The 17,134-nt window shown below is 41.4% G+C and overlaps 1 protein-coding gene across 1 annotated transcript in view; it reads right to left on the bottom strand.

The window, feature by feature from the left end:
- Positions 1-774: 774 nt before the first annotated feature.
- The window catches only part of MED10 (mediator complex subunit 10), a 111,995-nt gene continuing 95,635 nt past the window's right edge, over positions 775-17,134 (bottom strand). Inside the window, exons 2-5 of the mRNA XM_079301187.1 lie at positions 4,090-4,217; positions 3,826-3,909; positions 2,658-2,760; positions 775-1,585 (exon numbers count right to left, since the gene is read on the bottom strand). Of these exons, the coding sequence (XP_079157313.1) occupies positions 1,490-1,585; positions 2,658-2,760; positions 3,826-3,909; positions 4,090-4,211 (405 nt within the window). The 5' untranslated portion in view covers positions 4,212-4,217 and the 3' untranslated portion in view covers positions 775-1,489. The remainder of the gene's footprint in view (positions 1,586-2,657; positions 2,761-3,825; positions 3,910-4,089; positions 4,218-17,134) is intronic.

The following is a 17,134-nucleotide window of genomic DNA, read 5'->3' as shown; positions in this document are numbered from 1 at the left end:
TTAACTTAGATTGGTAGGTAACACATTCTAAAAGTAACACCTAGTTTTCTGTTTTAGTTTTTCCTCTTGCTGTCAAAGTTTGGTGGTACTTGGCATCATGGATGGGCTCTGCTTCAGGCAGGTACCCGAGTACAGAAGGAGCTTCAGGTGTGCAAACTATGCCACCAGTAACTCCAAACCCTAAAAACTGCCTAAATCCCTGTTAAGTCTTTAGCAGATTAGGCAGGCTTGCTATGGAGCATATAGTGCTATTTTGGAGCTCCTGCCCAAAACCACTCCATTTAGCAACCAGAAGTTAAAATAATAATTTTATGATGCAAAAAGTCAAGATAGATTTGGGAGAACAAACATAAGCACAAAAGCTCAAGCTTCACAAACACCTGAGACAGAAAGGGCTCCTCTTACTCCCACTGCAAACTCAATCTATCCCACAAGCCTCCCACCCCTGGGTGAGGAACTACCATCCTGCTCCATACTGGGGCTCCATTATGTATGTACAGGTAGAGATCCCACACACAAGCTCACAGCTGACCAGCACTTCAGGTGACAACTGCTGATACCCAAACTCTACTTCAGGAACTAAAACAGAAGTTTTCATCATAAAACCAAAATACCAAGCTGACACCACCTTCAGACATAAGATTTTAAGAGCCAAGTTTTGATACACATTTTATTTCTATCAGAATGGAACTGAGAGGAATATGCAATTTTTTCACGCCTTTCAGTTCACACCCAAAGAGAAGCATACAAAAGAAAAAAAGAAAAACATCAGGATTTTGATTTTTTTCAAATTTTTATTCAACAACCTGCTTGCAGAAAATGAATAAACAAAAGCTTACATTAAATACTGTACAAAATGTTAAAGTAGAGGAACTAGTCCTCAGGTATGCTCACTTTTTATATACTCAGCCATCTGCACTGCAGCTCCCAGAACGAAACAAGATCTGAAGGTTTTCCTGGCTGCAACTAATTATGACACATGAGAACTGCAGCCCTTGACAGGCTCCTGCTCACTAGAATTTGGCAAGACAAAAGCAGTCAATTGTTTGTACTGCAGTAAAAAAACTCTGAAGTTTACAAATAAGAAATAATCAAGTGTAATAAATGCATTTCTCTTAAAAAACAGATGAGCCCACAATCCTGAGGCACACTTTTCAGAAGACAAAAAACCATGTTTTTCAGCTATGGAAATGTACTTTGTGGGAAATGCTCTGCATTGATGACCTGGAGGCAATTACATTTCTCAAACCCTTCAGGAAAGAAAAGCAGATTACCATAGAAGTTTCAACCACAACCACTGAGTAGAAGTCTTCAGAAAGATTCAGTAGCTTCAGACCAGATCCATGAACAACCATCAAGCTCCTTTACAGTCACCACTGCAATTTTTAGTACAGTTGTTAGGAGGGCTTGGATTCCCTCTCTCTACAATCAATGTTTTTATAAGGTGGTGTCAGTTTATGGGACAGTTTTAGAGCTATCAAAGGCCAGCTTAAGGAGGAGGATCTTCTCCTCTAATAGCTTTGTACTTTGCCATATCTTCTGGGAACACCTTTGTCAGTTCTTGAATTAACAGGCTTTTAAATTTCTGGAAAGAGAAAAAAATGTATATATATCATCTGCACAATTTATTTCGATTCCATCAAGCAATGTCACCTGATGAACAGAAATGTTTGTACCCAGTACATCTCTCAGTGACCTGAAGTACCCAAAAACCCCCAAAACCACACAAAGTTATATTTACAAAATCCACAGAAAATGCCCAAGTGAAATCCACAAGGAAAGCACCAGACAAACTAAAATGTCTGTGAATTCCCAGAAATTCACTTCCATTTTCTCCTAAGAAATACAAAGCAGTTGGACCTCCCTAGTAAACTCTGGTGCACCAATATCTGCCTGGCTTTATCAAGGAAAGCTGATTAAGGACATGTCCTCTTGATTTGATATAGAATGCACTCCATCTTTAAAAAGCAACTCACACCTGCCTTAGAAATACACAATTTCACAAGTACAGAGAAAAGAAAGAGAAGCTCAGGACTTATCTCCATATATCTACATTCTGCAGTACAACTTGTCATCCTCCACACTAAGTTCAGCCAAAGAACATTCTCAGAACCCACTGAACTTCCTTTTCTTGTGTTCTTCTGCAGTAGTTCCAAAACTTAAACAGTATCACAGAATGCTTCAGTTCATACCAAATGAAACTACAAGTTCAGAAATCCCTAAACACTGGCATGCATTTTCACTAATTTTATAAAGATTAACTGATGATTATAGAATACATTTCACATTTTAACCCTCTACTATCTATTCAAGACCAGAAAAATACCTCTTTTGTTTTGCTCATTTCTAAGTTTGCACACAGCAAAATTACACATCTGCAAAAAAACCAAGTAAAATATCTCTACTACTACATATGGCTTTAACCAATATAAAATCACAGTGAAAGATGCAACTTTGTGGGATGAACTACAGGTTTCCTTTCCTGAACAGGCTGTATCAGCATCAATTAAGATACAGGGATGCAGAGAAATCTTTAAGACAAATCACATAATAACAGAAGTTAGTAACTGCACAAGTGAAAAATACCCACAGTATTTACAAAAAGTAAAAACTTTTCAAATATATTATAGCATATACTTCCATTAATTCTGGTTTACCTTCATAGTGTCAATTTTTCCTTTCACTTGCTCATTTTTAGCCAAAGCTCTCTCCAGACACTCTTTAGTGTAAAGCTGAGGGTTGCGGCCTTGATCTATGTATCTGAAAATAGATAAGACACTACTAAATGATCATATTCCTACCAGGATGCTCTCCAAGGTATGGAATTACTCATCTTGTTGTCTTCTCTGGAATGTGCATTTTAAAAATCCCCCCAGTGAAACTCAGCCATTTCCAAAAGGCAGCTCAAGGACAAGGCCATGGTCAGCACACCTGATTCCAGAAACAGCTTTGAACAAAGTACTAAAATCTCACACATACACACACGATATACATATATATATATATATACCAGCTTCTCACAGGCAATCAGCACAGATGATCAAAGGAAGATGACCCTTTTCCAAGCAACTGGAAAGGGACTAACCAGGAAGTGGCCTAGTTAGGGCATGGTGAGCATTAAGCACACAGGAATATGGCACCCAGCAAATGAAGAATGAGAAGGAGCTGCACATACCACAGTAAAGAGTAAAAAATTAACAATTCCTGGCAAACAGAAACTCACCAGGGAGAACATTTCAGAGAGTCATCACAAATTTATAGCTGGAGTAAAAGCCCGCTTGCAATTTTAAATCCTGATCCTAATCTAGTGTAAAAGTCTACTTTTAAAAATGAAAGCTGACTTATTAAATGAGTGCCCATGCCCGTGGCAGACGTGTTAGAACCAGATGTTCTTGAAGGTCCCTTCTCACCTAATCCATTCTGAGATATTATGAAATCACTGAATTGTGCAGAATTCATGTTACTGCCTACATATGTTGAAGCAAAAAAAAAAAAAAAAATTGGAAAGGCCAGACTGGACAGGGCTCTGAGCCCTGTATTCCTACCCACGGTGGGGTAGCTGGGAATAGATGAGCTTAAGCTCCTTTCCAGCTCAAAGCATCCCGTGGTTATATGAAGACAGGTGTATATTTTATCACTTCTCCTACCTTTCTGCCTTCTCACAGGTCCTTCTGACCTCCTTCTGCCTGCTCACGTTCTCATGAGGCATTCAGAAGGACCAGGTTTGAGACAAGCAGCCCTCAGCCAAAATATCCGCGTTGCGAAGCCAGGCTACCTCGAGTCCCCGACTGCAGTACCTGCCCTTCCAGGCACACACAGACTTACTCAAAAACTTCCAAGGGCACGCTGATATCGTGAAGCTGCTGCCGGCATTTGTCGATATCCTGCAAGCCCGTCACCATGAAATTCCTGTTGGGAAGAAAAACGGGTCGGGTTCAGCCGATTTCGGGGTCGCCGCGCTGCCCTGACGGTGGGTGCGAGGCAGCGATACCCAGACAGGGAGAGAGAGCCCTGAGGCACCACCCTGGGCCTGGAGCGGGGAAAGGCCCCGCAGCACAGCCCGGCCCGCCCCCGACAACGGCCCCTCACAATTTCTGATTGAGCCCCGTCTGGCTGCTGGGCTGGAAGTCGCTGACGATGATGCCGAGCTGCCGGATGTTCTCCACGAACTTCTCCAGGTGCTCCTCCAGCGAGTCGAACTTCTCCGCCATCGCCGCCGCCCTCCCCCGCCGCCACTTCCGCCCACGGGCGCCTGCGCGGGAGGGAGGCGCGAGGCGGGGCGGCCACGCCTCCCCCGGACCAAGCCACGCCCCCTCCCCTCCCGGGCGGTGCCGACCGCGCTCCGGCGCCGTGTGAGGGGAAAGCGGGAGACACCGGGTCCGGGAGCGCGGCGTTGGGTATTCGAGCCTGCCTGGGGTCTGCCTGCCCTGAGCCGCCTTCGGGCTTGTGCAAGAAATAGAAGTGACAGGCAGAGGTGCTGCTTCATAATACATCCCCACACTGGAATCGTCTGCGGAATGGCAAAACACTGAATCGCAGAGTGGTTTGGGATGGCAAGGATTATATAGTTCTAGTTCAAAATCTCCCACTACACCAGGTGGCTCAAAGCCCCTTCCAGCCTGTCCCTGACCACCTCCAGAGATGGGGAATCCACAGCCTCTCTGGGCAGCCTGTTCCAGTGCCTCATCACCCTCACAGTAAAGTATTTATTCCTAGCATCCAATTTAAACGCACCCTCTCAGCTTGAGCCCATTACCTCTTGTTCTATCATGAATCGGTCTATATTGAATAATCCAGCTCTCAGTCATCCCTGTGGGAATGTTGTCTGACATGCTTAGACCCCCACGGCACATCACAGTAGCTATGTTTTACAAATAGCTTGTTTCCAGGGTGTCGGTTTGGGGTTGGATCTGAGCAGATCACTGCAGTAATATCAGGAGATAACTCATCCAGCTCTGGTGTCCCCAGCACAGGAAGGACAGGGGGGTGTAACTGGATGATACCTTCCATCCCAAACTGGGATTTAATATATTTTATGCATTTTGCAGCTATAACTTGCAGCAAATTCTGCTCCACAATGAGTACCATCAAAATTTACAATTCTTAGTTTCTTGGATGTATCTTATTTTTCCATTTTCTGTTCATGACAATAAGATCATCAAATGGTCATTTTCTATTCTGGGCTACCATGCTAGACCAGTAGCAGGAAGTTGGGTTTTTGTAAAATAAATCCCACTGTCTGTTGACCAGCAGTTGCTGACCATCCTGTCATCGTTGGCAGAATGTTGTTTGGACAGCAGAAGTCCCAGGATTATGAGATTCTAAGAACAAGTACTTCACACATGAGAGATCTTGGTCTGAGGAAAAGAATAACTTTTTCTAATATTTGGAAGAAAGAATGTAGAATAGGGTGCACTTACCAAGTTAGATATGAATATGAGGAACGGGGTGTCAAGATTTGAAAGAACAGTGTAAATATAAACAATTGTGCCAGGTTATGGAATGGAAGGTTAACGTCAAATATAGAGATAACCAGCTCACTGTAAATCTGTATTCACTAGCCTGGTTAGGTTAGATTAATGAATTATGTTAGATAAATGTATACAGTGATTTTAAGGTTAAAATTAGTATAAATACATTTCCAGTTGTTAAATTTTCTCATGATCACCCACTTGAGCATAATTTTCATGTACAGGTGTAAAATGTAAAGATGAGAAATTTATGCTCCAGGGAGAGAAAAAGTCAGTCTGAATTGATCAATATGTACATAGAGACAGAAAGACTGAGAAAGAAAATGTCGCATGGCTCATGATGTAAGTAACCATGTTGCACTTGTAGCCTGATTTTTATGCAGGGAGTGGGCAATTACAGACTTGTAAGCTGGACATCTGCACTGGCAGTTAAGTAGGGTTTGTAATAAAGGATGGAATGAGAGGCCATGTGGATCAATATGACCCATTTGGGAAGAGTAGCAGAGATTACGTGAAAGAAAATCCTGTTTTGCAGACCTCTAATGAGTTTTTCAAGGGGGTCAGCAAGCATGTAGATAAGAGTGATCTAAATGATACAATCTACTTGATTTCCCATCAGCTCTTAGAGAAATCCTTAAACAAAATCTTTTAAGGAAATAAAGGAATGGAATAAGGGGAGAAATCCTAGACTGAATAAAGAACCAGATAGGAAATGCAGGACAGGGGCAAACATTTGATTCTTACAAGGGGAGAATTGATTCCAGAAGAGTTCAGTGAGGAACTAGGTTAGAAACTGTGCCATTTAGTATGTTCAGAGATGACCCAGAAAAGAGATCAGATGGTACAATGAGAAAATTGGCTTATGAGAAAATTATTTGGCAGACTAAAGATGAATGCAGTTTGTAGGAAAACGTTAGAAGGACCTGAAAAGACTTTAAGATGGATCATGTAAAGCAATGCGCATAGCAGCAAAAAACCCCTAGTTTCACATGAAGATTTGTGACCTCTTGACCGTTACCATACAGGAGCAAAACCTGAGGATCAGAATAGAAACTTCTTTGAAAACATCAGCTCAATGCTCAGCAGTGATCAGAAATCATGTGGAGAGTTAGGAATTGTCAGGAAAGAAATGTGAGAACAAAACAGAAAATGTCATGCTATTGCATAAATGCACAACAAGCTTGCCCCAACCTTGAACACTGTGTGCAGTTCTCATCCCCTGGAGTGGACCTGGAAAGGAGTCAGAGCAGGGCTGGCAAGATAACTGTAGATATGAAATGGCTTCTGTAATAGGAAAATATGAACAGAAAGGGACTCTTCAGCTTGAGAGAGAGCCCACTGAGACTTATGGTCAATACTTCACTGTATTTACAGAACCATGAGTGGTCTGGAGCCTAGAATGTCTTTCAGCACAAAAGTTAGGGGCCATCAAAGTAAAACTGAGAAGTGACAACTTCAAAATGTGCAAAAAGCAGTGATTTCTGTCATACAACATTCATAAGCCCTGTGTGGGACTATTTGCCAATGGATGTTATGGACAGAAAATGCTTAGTTTTGTTGAAGGGAAAATGGGACAAATGCTTGGTAGACAGTCATGCAGATGTAGGCAAACCACTCCTGGCTAAGGAAATCCCATGAACTGAAGGTAGCCCAAGGCCAGGAGGGGTCTCATAGATGTTTTTCTTGTCTTTGCTCTTCAGTATTTATTTCTGGTTAGTGCTGAGCACAAGATACTGATCCAGATGGAGCCTTCATCTGAATCTGGAGGGTTACTGCTATGACGTCCTTCCTGCTTGGAATGTCAAATGATGACCTGTGCTGTGAAGGATGCAGACAGATTATGATTTCTTACCAAGCAGAACATAAAAAGATTGATTTGAGACTGTTTGTACAGCCTTTGGGTCTGGAAAAAGCTCAGCTTGCTGTTTTCCTACTTAGCCTTACATATTCTCCAGATAAATGATGTGTCCAATACAATATGACACAACGTGGTGTTTAAGATTCATTACTGAAAGTGCTGAGACAGTCAAGTTCTCATGAATACAAAAAGCAACAAATAATTCATCTGTTTGTCCATCTCTAGAACTACGACCCTCTTCCCAGCTCATGTTTTCTGCTGCTGGCCAGTAAAGTGGAGAAAAATGAATAAAGAAAGTGACATATGTGTCTCTCTTTCCTTCTGCATGATTAAATCACTTCTTCTTCATTCTGCAGACAAAGAAATGGAGATTGAAATTTCAGGCCATTAACTGGGAGCATCACCTGCTAAGAATTCCATTCTGTGAGCCATCTACCCTTCATTGTTTTAATTACAACCAGTAATAAGCAGAAGAGAAGCAGAGGAGATAGATGTGTACAGCACAGGGGACTCCATTCACCTGCACTTGATATGTCAGGCTGATGGCAATTTTGTTTAGGATGTTTTTCAGCTGACTCAGAAGCATGTGGTACTGTCACATTTTACTGCATAAAAACAATGTGATACAATAAAATAAAATAAACAGTTTTTATAAATCAATTATGCAGCTGAATAAGACCTGTAATTATAATTTCCATAGATTTTGTGTTTAGTAATGTGTACATTAATGACTTGAAATACATTATTTCAAATATATTGAAATAATTCATGTCTTACCACAAATTAGGAGGATGATGCATTTATGCATCATGGCTGGACCTCAGTCTTACTGAGATAATCTATGTATTTATCTAAGAAGCAGCAGGATCAGGATTTTGTTGATAAGATAATTTTGTGGTTTTCCAAGTCCTGCAGATCTGGGAATGTTCTGGGACCTGATTCAAAGATAACTGAGACCCATGAGGTTCTTACTATTGATGGTAAAGGACATTGGATGACAGTCTGTTCTCACAACACTGCCTCCAAGGAGGTCAGCAAGATGCAGCAATGGGCTTACATATATGTTTTAGGACAGGAATATTATTTTCATAGTGTAGTGATAACTCACCTAGATCTGCAATACTGAAACCTTTTATTCCATAGTATCTTTAATATCCCATAAAGAATTAATTCCTAATGTTGTTTTTCAAAAATATGCTGAGAAATCAGTGGAATTATCTGTGGGGTTTTTTTTCCCCTGGAATATTAAACTTATTTGTCAGACTCAGTTTATGTTAATTCATATTGCTGCCATATGTCATTTTAAACTCTGAAATGCAGAGTTGCTTTCAATAGTTATCAAGTAGCTTTTTTTTACCACATGTGTGAGAAAGACGTATGTATATGTATATGTATATGTATATGTATATGTATATGTATATGTATATGTAATCATACTTCATTATGTAACACTAACATGTAAGATTGATTTGCCTATTGTTGCTTTTTATTTTTTCCCCTGTAACTCAGAATAAGTAGCATCTTGTATTTAAAACTGATACTTTTTTTTTATTACCAATGATACAAGAAAGAAGGCATAGGAATATCCTGGACAGGGAGAATTTCTAAGACACCCAGACAGGATGTGTGCTAGCATGTGAAAAAGACCTAGGACCATTTTCCAGCACTGAATCCAGCTGGCATGGAGCAGCCCTTATTTGTATTCCAAATCCTGAAATGTACCTGAAAGCAGTTCTGGAAGAATGTGGGTGGCCCAGATGAAAAAACTTTGTCACTGTTCTACAGTGTTCTTCCCTATTTTGTGTTCTTCCCTATCACTTCTCATTTTTCTAAGGTAGATCTGTTTAGTCACAGGAAAAAGTGTACAGGGAAAAGGAAGTAATGGCCACATGGGTTCAAACCAGGGGACAAATCAGCAAATCAGAAAAATTACTTAGCATTCAGGGTTATGCCCCCGAAAGTGGCTTAGATAAGCAAGCTGAGCACAGCCATAGTCACAGCTGTTATGGAGCTACTGGCACCACTGACTTGGGGCTAGAGTATTACTAGATACTCTAGATCATACTCTAGATCATAGATCTAGATACATAGATTATAAAAGGATAGAATGGTTTGGAAGGGACCTTGAAGATCATCTTGTTCCAACTTTGCTTCCATGGGAAGTTACTAGACCAAGTTTCTCAAAGCCCCATCCAACCTGGCTTTGAACACTTGCAGGGATGGGGCACCCACAATTTCTCTGAGTAACCTGTCCCAATGTCTCACCATCCTCACAGTGAAGAATTTCTTCCTGCCATCTAATCTAAATCTCTGCTATTTAGTTTAAATTATTTCCTCTTGATCCTAATCATTATCTGCCTGGGTAAAATAGTTGCTCTCCCTCTTTTTTATAATCCTGGGCTTTATGGGTATGTCCTGTAGTAGAGGCTGGAATCAGTGAACACTCCGGGGTTCAGCCTGATCAATACAAAACATCTCATGTTCACAGAAATCCCCACAAGCTGCCTTCAGTTCAAACTGGGACTATCAGTTTTTCCAGTCTGTTTCTGAAGTGCACATGTTTAAACCAATAATGGTGTATGAACGTGTGGGTGACAGTAGGCTCTGGGGGACTTCAGAACGTGCTGAGGCAAAAGGCTTGAATAGACGGCTCCTTCGGTCCACCCTGCCCTGTGGAGTCTTGGAACACTGTCCTAGCCTCTGGTGTACTTTATCATGTCAGTAGGAATTCCTTCCTGGAAGGCGCTAGGAGACAGGCAGGCAGTGCACCTAAGACTCTCTTTCTGTTATTATTTGGGAGGGGCCTTCAAGTGACTCTTCAATTTTAAACTCATTCTTCACACTCTTGCATGTTGATATCCTACTGTCTCCAAATCTGTGTGCATCACTGTGAAAGATACTTTACTATTCATAGCCAGCATCCAGTCTTCAAATAGGTTTTATTTACAGAAGTTGCCTGAGGAAAACTCTAATTTATAGCTATTGATTCCTTCCACACCTCTGTCTAATTGATGAGGAAATGCTTTATTGCACAGTTAGTTTAGATATAGATAGTATACATATCTATTCTGTGCTTTAATCAAATAATTGAATAATCTCTCAAGCTTCTATATGACAAATTAAACACACTGAATTCATTACACCTTTTTCTTTAATGAATTTCAGCTTTTTCAGTGTTTCTATTTTTTTAAATATCAGCAGAATAGGGAAGGTGACCTGCACATTACAATCTAATATTGATCCCCGCAATGGTGTTGGTCCCTGTTCCCCCATGCCTTGTGCTTCTTCTGTATTTTTTTTCTATTTATGTGCAGTAGGGCTGCAGAATTCCTCTATACAATGAGATTCCTCTATGCCATCAGATTATAATGATCTGGTACATAGTGACCCCTAATTTCCTTTAATATTTCCTTTTACAGGGAATATGGTCTGCAGTTACATAAACTTGCATGATTTGTTCCTAGCAAGATGACTTCACAAATGTTTTTTTATTAAAACACATTTATTTCACAAACACAGCTATTCAATTCAGTCTGCCTACACACTCTTTATCATTTTGCTGGCCTTTCTGTATGCTCTTCTTTTATTTGCAAGTTTTTATTTACCTCCAGACCATCAATACAACTATTAAATTATGGCAGTGCAGTACCCTGGGGATTCTGCCAGCAATATTGCCAGATAAAGTCCCACTTGTAAAAAGCTCACCTGGTTCTGTCATATTGCTCCCAAAAACGAATTTGGAATGATTACACCAGTCCTGATATGAGGCAAATTCCAGGTTAAGTCAGGCATAAGGGACTGCCCCAGGGTCATCTTTTTATGAACTGTATGGATGAGTTTTGCCTTGCTCAGGCCACTAGTCCAATGCAATTCCAACAGGCATCATGTCCCTGCATTTCTCCACAAGCCCTGGCTCAGGCTGTACCATGTACAGCCTTATCATCATATAATAAAACCACTATTTTCATGACTTTCCAAAACAGCTAGTAGCTCAGGCTGTCAGACTGCTTTCTGTATGGTGAAGGATGAAAAGCTAGAGCAGGAAAAGCCCAATGATCACCTCACAAACCCCATAGTTTGGCTCTTTTCCGTGCTTACTGCCTCCTCTCTGCTCCCAGGTCTTCAGATACAATCTCAGAGCATCTCTCTGGATAATGCCAGTTGGCCTTCCTGCCCTGGAAGTTCTTCTGGAATAGGACAAAATGTGACTAGAGATGGAGGTAAAAAAAATCCATTTGAGCACAGTTCACCAAAATGTACTTGTGACTGGATTAATGTTTCTGTAACATTCTGTAGATGTGAGCTCCTTCAGGGTCCACCTGTCTCCCTGGGAGTCCTTTGTGTAAGCTTTGTACTCATTTCTCCAGCCAAGGACCAGGGAACTACCAGCTGGTGGCAGCAGCAGCTTCTCCACGATCAGGATGCAAGGACTTGATCTCAGTTCCTGGCGATACTGTATGAGAGTAAGCACACTCCTCATTTAAAAAAAAACTGAGCCATTATCAGTAACCTTGCAACTAATCTAACTATTTTAGAAATAACTTAGCTTCTCTAATCCTTTGACACCTTTTGACTTTTTTTTGCATAGTAGTTTGAAGTTTGTAATCGACACTGAGAAACAAGAAGCTCAAACACGTCTCTCACTCTTCTGATGACCAGGCTGATGTTAAGATCTTAGGAAGGAGGAAGAGTTTATTGCTCATAAATGCATTGCAAGTGACCTTTCTTATGGCCATGTGCTGTAAAGAGGAAAATGAAATACTATGGTGAGATTTAAGGGAATATGAAAGTAAAGGATTGACTGGGAGTCAAAAAAAAGTGTTGAGCTGGCATCAAAGAGGAATGTGTGTTGTTCTGGGATCCAAATGTGAACTTATATCATCTTATACAAATGTCCTAATACTTCCCCATCTTCACTCAAAATACTTCACTGAGTGCCATCTTCAGTCACATCAACCTGTTCTTTTAAAGCAGCATCACTCTGGCAGCACATCTTTTTAATCCCTTCTACCAACACATCCATCTTTTTTTATCTTTTCCTTTGTCTGCTTCTCTGGATTTTTATAAAAACTCCTTATCACTGGCCCCTCAGCACTTTGTACATTGTACTACAGAAGTTTATAGTGTTCCTGTCACTTCAGGAGAGCAAAACGTCTGTGATGCCATTTAAAAACTTCAGGATACAAAAATTATTTCATGGCACCATAATGTGTTTGAGACTAAGTTACTGAAAATCCAAAAATCTGCCCTTAACTAAATTTGGTGTCTCTCTGTTAATTTTGTGTGGTTTACACCAACATTCATCTGTTGCTTAGATGACCTGCAGTGCTTTTGCTGAGCCAGAGGTTGATCTGGTGCTCTAAGCAGTGTCTTTTGGTGCTGTGAACCAGAGTACTGGAACACCTGGTGTGCTGCTTTCAGGTTCAGCTGCTGGCACTGGCAAGTGAGACAGGTCTGGCAGCAGCCCTCAGCTTCATGTGGAATGGACTTCAGCTGAGGCAGGAGACCCCTGAGATGCTTCTTGGGGTAAAGAGCCATCCATGAACAGGATACTCTGCAAAAAAAGGGGCTACCTAGCACTCAGATTCATATTGTTTGCTCCCAGTTAAAAGCAGGATTGCTGAAAGGCTTCACCGATGGCCCTGGCTCTCTGGTTATGGGAGAGCTTAGAAAAGTTCATGATCTCAGGTCTTTAAAAATTCTAGTCATAATTGACAGAGTCACACAAACAAAAATTTTTGTATCCAAAGTGGAGGGACCATCCAAGAGTTGCCATTCATCCAACCATTTCATGGAATACAGCTTCCTCACTGAGTGGCTACAGAATTACTTTAAAGATGATATTGTAGGATAAAAATGTGGCCAGATGTCAAGGCTGAAGGTGTAACAAGGTAAAGCATGCATTGTACCTTTATTTGGGAAGAAATTTGTGAGTGACTTCTGCTGTTTATGATACTGGCCACATCTTGAATTTGTGTATGAGTGCAAGAATTTAAAAATACTTGTGTGTGTATGTGGGAAGGTCACCTCTGACACAGAGCTCTGTGATTCAGAATTGCCAAATGCAAATGTCTTTTAGTCAGTAAGTAGTAAGTTATACATGGATGTCAACACCCTGAACACAAAAATCTTCTCCTGAGCATTTCCAGTGCTGTGCAGACTTTAAAATCAGACAGCCAACTCTATTCTCCATGGATATTGTTTACCTCACTCATTCTCAAAAGCTGTCACTGTGATACAATGGCTATTCATTTACCCAGGTATCCTTTGCATTTACCTGGGCTTATCATGTCTGTTGAGTGGAGGTCACCTCAAGAACGTTGTTTGTCTAAGTCATTAAAAGAGATTAGCATTGCCAGATGGACTTCCAATACAAGAAGGTAATTGTGTCAACAGGAATGTAGAAATCACACTCCATAAGTTTGAATATTCCAGGAGAGAACAATTTTGTGTCTTTCTTCATTCTTGTCTTTCTAACATTCTTGCTGTTAATTGCTGAAAATGCCTTTCTTCTGAATATCCTTCTAAAAATAAATGACGTTGTCACTTTGGAAGATGAAAGGAGGCAAACAGAAAATGAACAGTCAAAGGTGCCCAGTGAGATACTAGTAAGCATCAGGATAACTCAGACAAAAGAGGGGGAGATTAATAAATAGCTTGCTCACTGAAAAAGTGTGTGTTTGCAATTTGCAAAGAATTAGCTAAATAGAACTCCATTTGATTCTAGGAAGGAGGCTGTGTCCCGTGCCATAAATGAAGTCAACGGAGCCTACCAAGCCAACCTAGGTAAATAACTCCTTCAAAAGAATTCCAGGCCTAGAGGCTGGCCTAATCCTGAGTATATCAGCAGGACACTTGAACCCTAAGCTTCTAATGCCATCTATAGCAATTTATCTTCAGACCTGCAGAGGAAGGCAAAAAAAGAGCAGTAGAGGACAAATCATGCATCATGAAGAATAAAATAAAATCTTTCCCAACTACAGTGGAAGCCCTGAGGCATGGAATTATTATAATGCAAATTGACAGTGATCTAATCTATTTTCTCACACACTTGGGGATACTGACACACCAGATGCCCAGGGACTCATAATATAAGCTTAATTTTCTCTCTTCAGGCATTTTCCTATTCTATTGTGCTGTACAATTACGCCCATAAACTTCTGAGGCTCCTTGCTGCCAGACTGCAAGTTACTCCTTCCAGTGCTCAGGAGAGTATTCAAATGCTTCCTTCATCACATATCTGGAAGCCTTTAGATTTCCAGTGCAGATGTATTCAGGATTACTCACTCTACTGCCATTTGATCATGTGATGAAGTCAATATCCCTCTCTGACATTTACTTCTTAAATATATTTATAAAGTGTTATCATGGCCCTCTTCAGTCTTTGCTGAGTTATACTAAACAAGAAAAAAATTTTTAATTCTCCTATAAAGATGTAGCTTTTGTTCCCCTAAACATCCTAGAAATGCTTCTGTCCACTTGTTCAATTTAAACAACATTTTCTATCATTTGGCATTAAAATTCTGCCCCATTTAAATGGAAGTAAACAATGCACATATTAACTTTTTGCTGAACTACAGGTAACTCCTTTCTTTGCAAACTCAGTTAACATAAGAAAACCACTGGCCAATATTATCCTACTAGAAAAAAAAAAAACAAACCAACAACAACAACAACAAAAAAATTAAACTGAAAACCCAAAAAACGCCACCTTCCTGCCAGCCCCAATATCAAATTGGTACTGCAATGGGAGTTCAATCTCCAGCTAGCAGCAGATGCTTCTCTTCCACAATAGTCTGAGATACCCTTCATCAGCTGCACCCTGCTCTGCATGGAACTGAGGGCTGCTGCCAGACCTGAGCTTTGAATGCTGTCCTGTGTCACTAATAAATGGCTGAGCCTGAAAGCAGCTCTCCAGCTGAATATCTAGGAGAAATACCTGCCAGAGGTCAGTCTGATTTTCATACCCAGGTACCTCTCTGATTTGAAAGTCATGGCATCAATCTAGGGTGTCTTTGTGCACTGTAAGTGGATCAACCAGTCCTGTTCCACAAGGACAGGAGAGCCTGGTCTGGGAGGTGGCAGGTGAGTTCAGTTTGACTCCTCTCACTTGGCACTTGGTGAGAAGGTATAATAATGAACAAATTTAATATGTATGTTTCTACTATTTAAGATACTAAGGAAAAGAAATTTATTAGGAATGTATAAAGAGAGATCATGGACCAAATTTGATCTTTTTTTTTGTCAGTTGGAATATGTGGATAAGGACAGTCTAGGTACAGGGGAAGTCTCCCCTGCAAGATGTTTTACTACCTGTTTTCCCTCAGGACTTGACTTCAAGCCATCCAGAGTCCATACTGGACTAACTAAATAACTTGCTTTCTGAGGAAGCCTGGGTATGAAAAAGAAGAGTTTGCTCCATCACTTCAGCTTGTTGATCCTGAAGACAGTATAGGCACAGACTGTGATGAATTTCACTACTTTCAGCACCACCAGAGCAGCACCCTGTGGCAGCAGAACCCTGTTTGGCCAGGGACACCTATTACACCTTCCTCATCACTGAAACAACTTTCTAATCACTCCCTTCATTAATCTTGTAGCATTTCAGAGAGGAGTGGTGGAAGGCCACAGAGGGGATGCTTGGCTCTGGCCTCCCTTTGCAGAGACCTTGCTCTTTTCTTTTGGTTTCACCACTGGGCAGCTACCTCAGTTATGTGAGACAGGTAAATAAATTCCATAATGTTAAATTAATGATCATGGCTCCTGCTGCCACCTGCCACAGGAGTACCATGCAGAGACCTTTCAGTTTAAAACATTAATGTAGCTAACACACTGGCTGGCAGTGTGGTTCAGTTCTGCATCTGTGCCACACCACCCTGCCTTACCCTGAGTATTCATCCAGGAGTGACACTGAGCGCCTTGTTCCACCTGGGGACTGCCCGTGGGGATTGAAGCTGCAGGTGAAGATTCTGTGACTGCCAGCTTTTGCACCAGACCAGGAACAGTCTTCCAACCTGCCCTGCTCCATATGCTGATGAGAATTTTCCAGGTCTGCCTTAGCTTCTCCCCCTGCAAGTCCTGCTGGAGTAATTTTCCCGCTGAAGCACAGATTACTTGTTTCCTGAAAGTGTCATACACCACGAGATGTCTGGGTGCAGTCTGTCTGCATTTCAGAAATTTCCCTGCTCCATGGATGGGCCATCAATAGGTCAGAGGAGTGGCATTTCTGCCACACTAGAAGGCTTCTAAGGGAAGGCTTGGGCACAGTTTCCAATAACCTATAAACTGGAGGTTCTTCAACTGCTCAGGCAAATGTAGGAGGTAGGAGATGAATATGCGAGGAACAGAACAACCTTTGACACTTAAGCCTCCACCCACTTCACATTTGCCTGGATGTCTGACCTCCACGGAAACACTCTGTCAACAATACTTCACAATCCAGATCTTCACAGGGGTAGGGGACTTAGCAACCACCTCTCCTGCAACAGGCACAGCTGGGTATCTGCACACAGGAAAGGATCAGAGCAACGCCAAGTGTTATCCCACTGTTGGATTGGCAAGGTCAACAGGGCAGAAGGCAGAGAGCAAACAAGGACAGTGTCAGGCCTTGTGGCCTCCCAGGCCACCACAGACAGTTTGCTCACAGCCCCTCATCTTCTCCCTGTTCAAAGCAGGCTGATGGAGAAGCACTGGCTATCACACACAGGACAACTCTGCCAGTATCTCCTGACATTGCTCTATGAAGTCTTCAGGGAGCAAGAGGAGATCCACCTCCAGATCCTCCATTGGGAAATGTGTTATGGAA

This window comes from Erithacus rubecula, assembly GCF_903797595.1.
Source record: "Erithacus rubecula genome assembly, chromosome: 3".
Classification (NCBI taxonomy): domain Eukaryota; kingdom Metazoa; phylum Chordata; class Aves; order Passeriformes; family Muscicapidae; genus Erithacus; species Erithacus rubecula.
The sequence above is the reverse complement of the archived record's forward strand: the minus strand, read 5'-3'. Positions and strand labels throughout refer to the sequence as shown.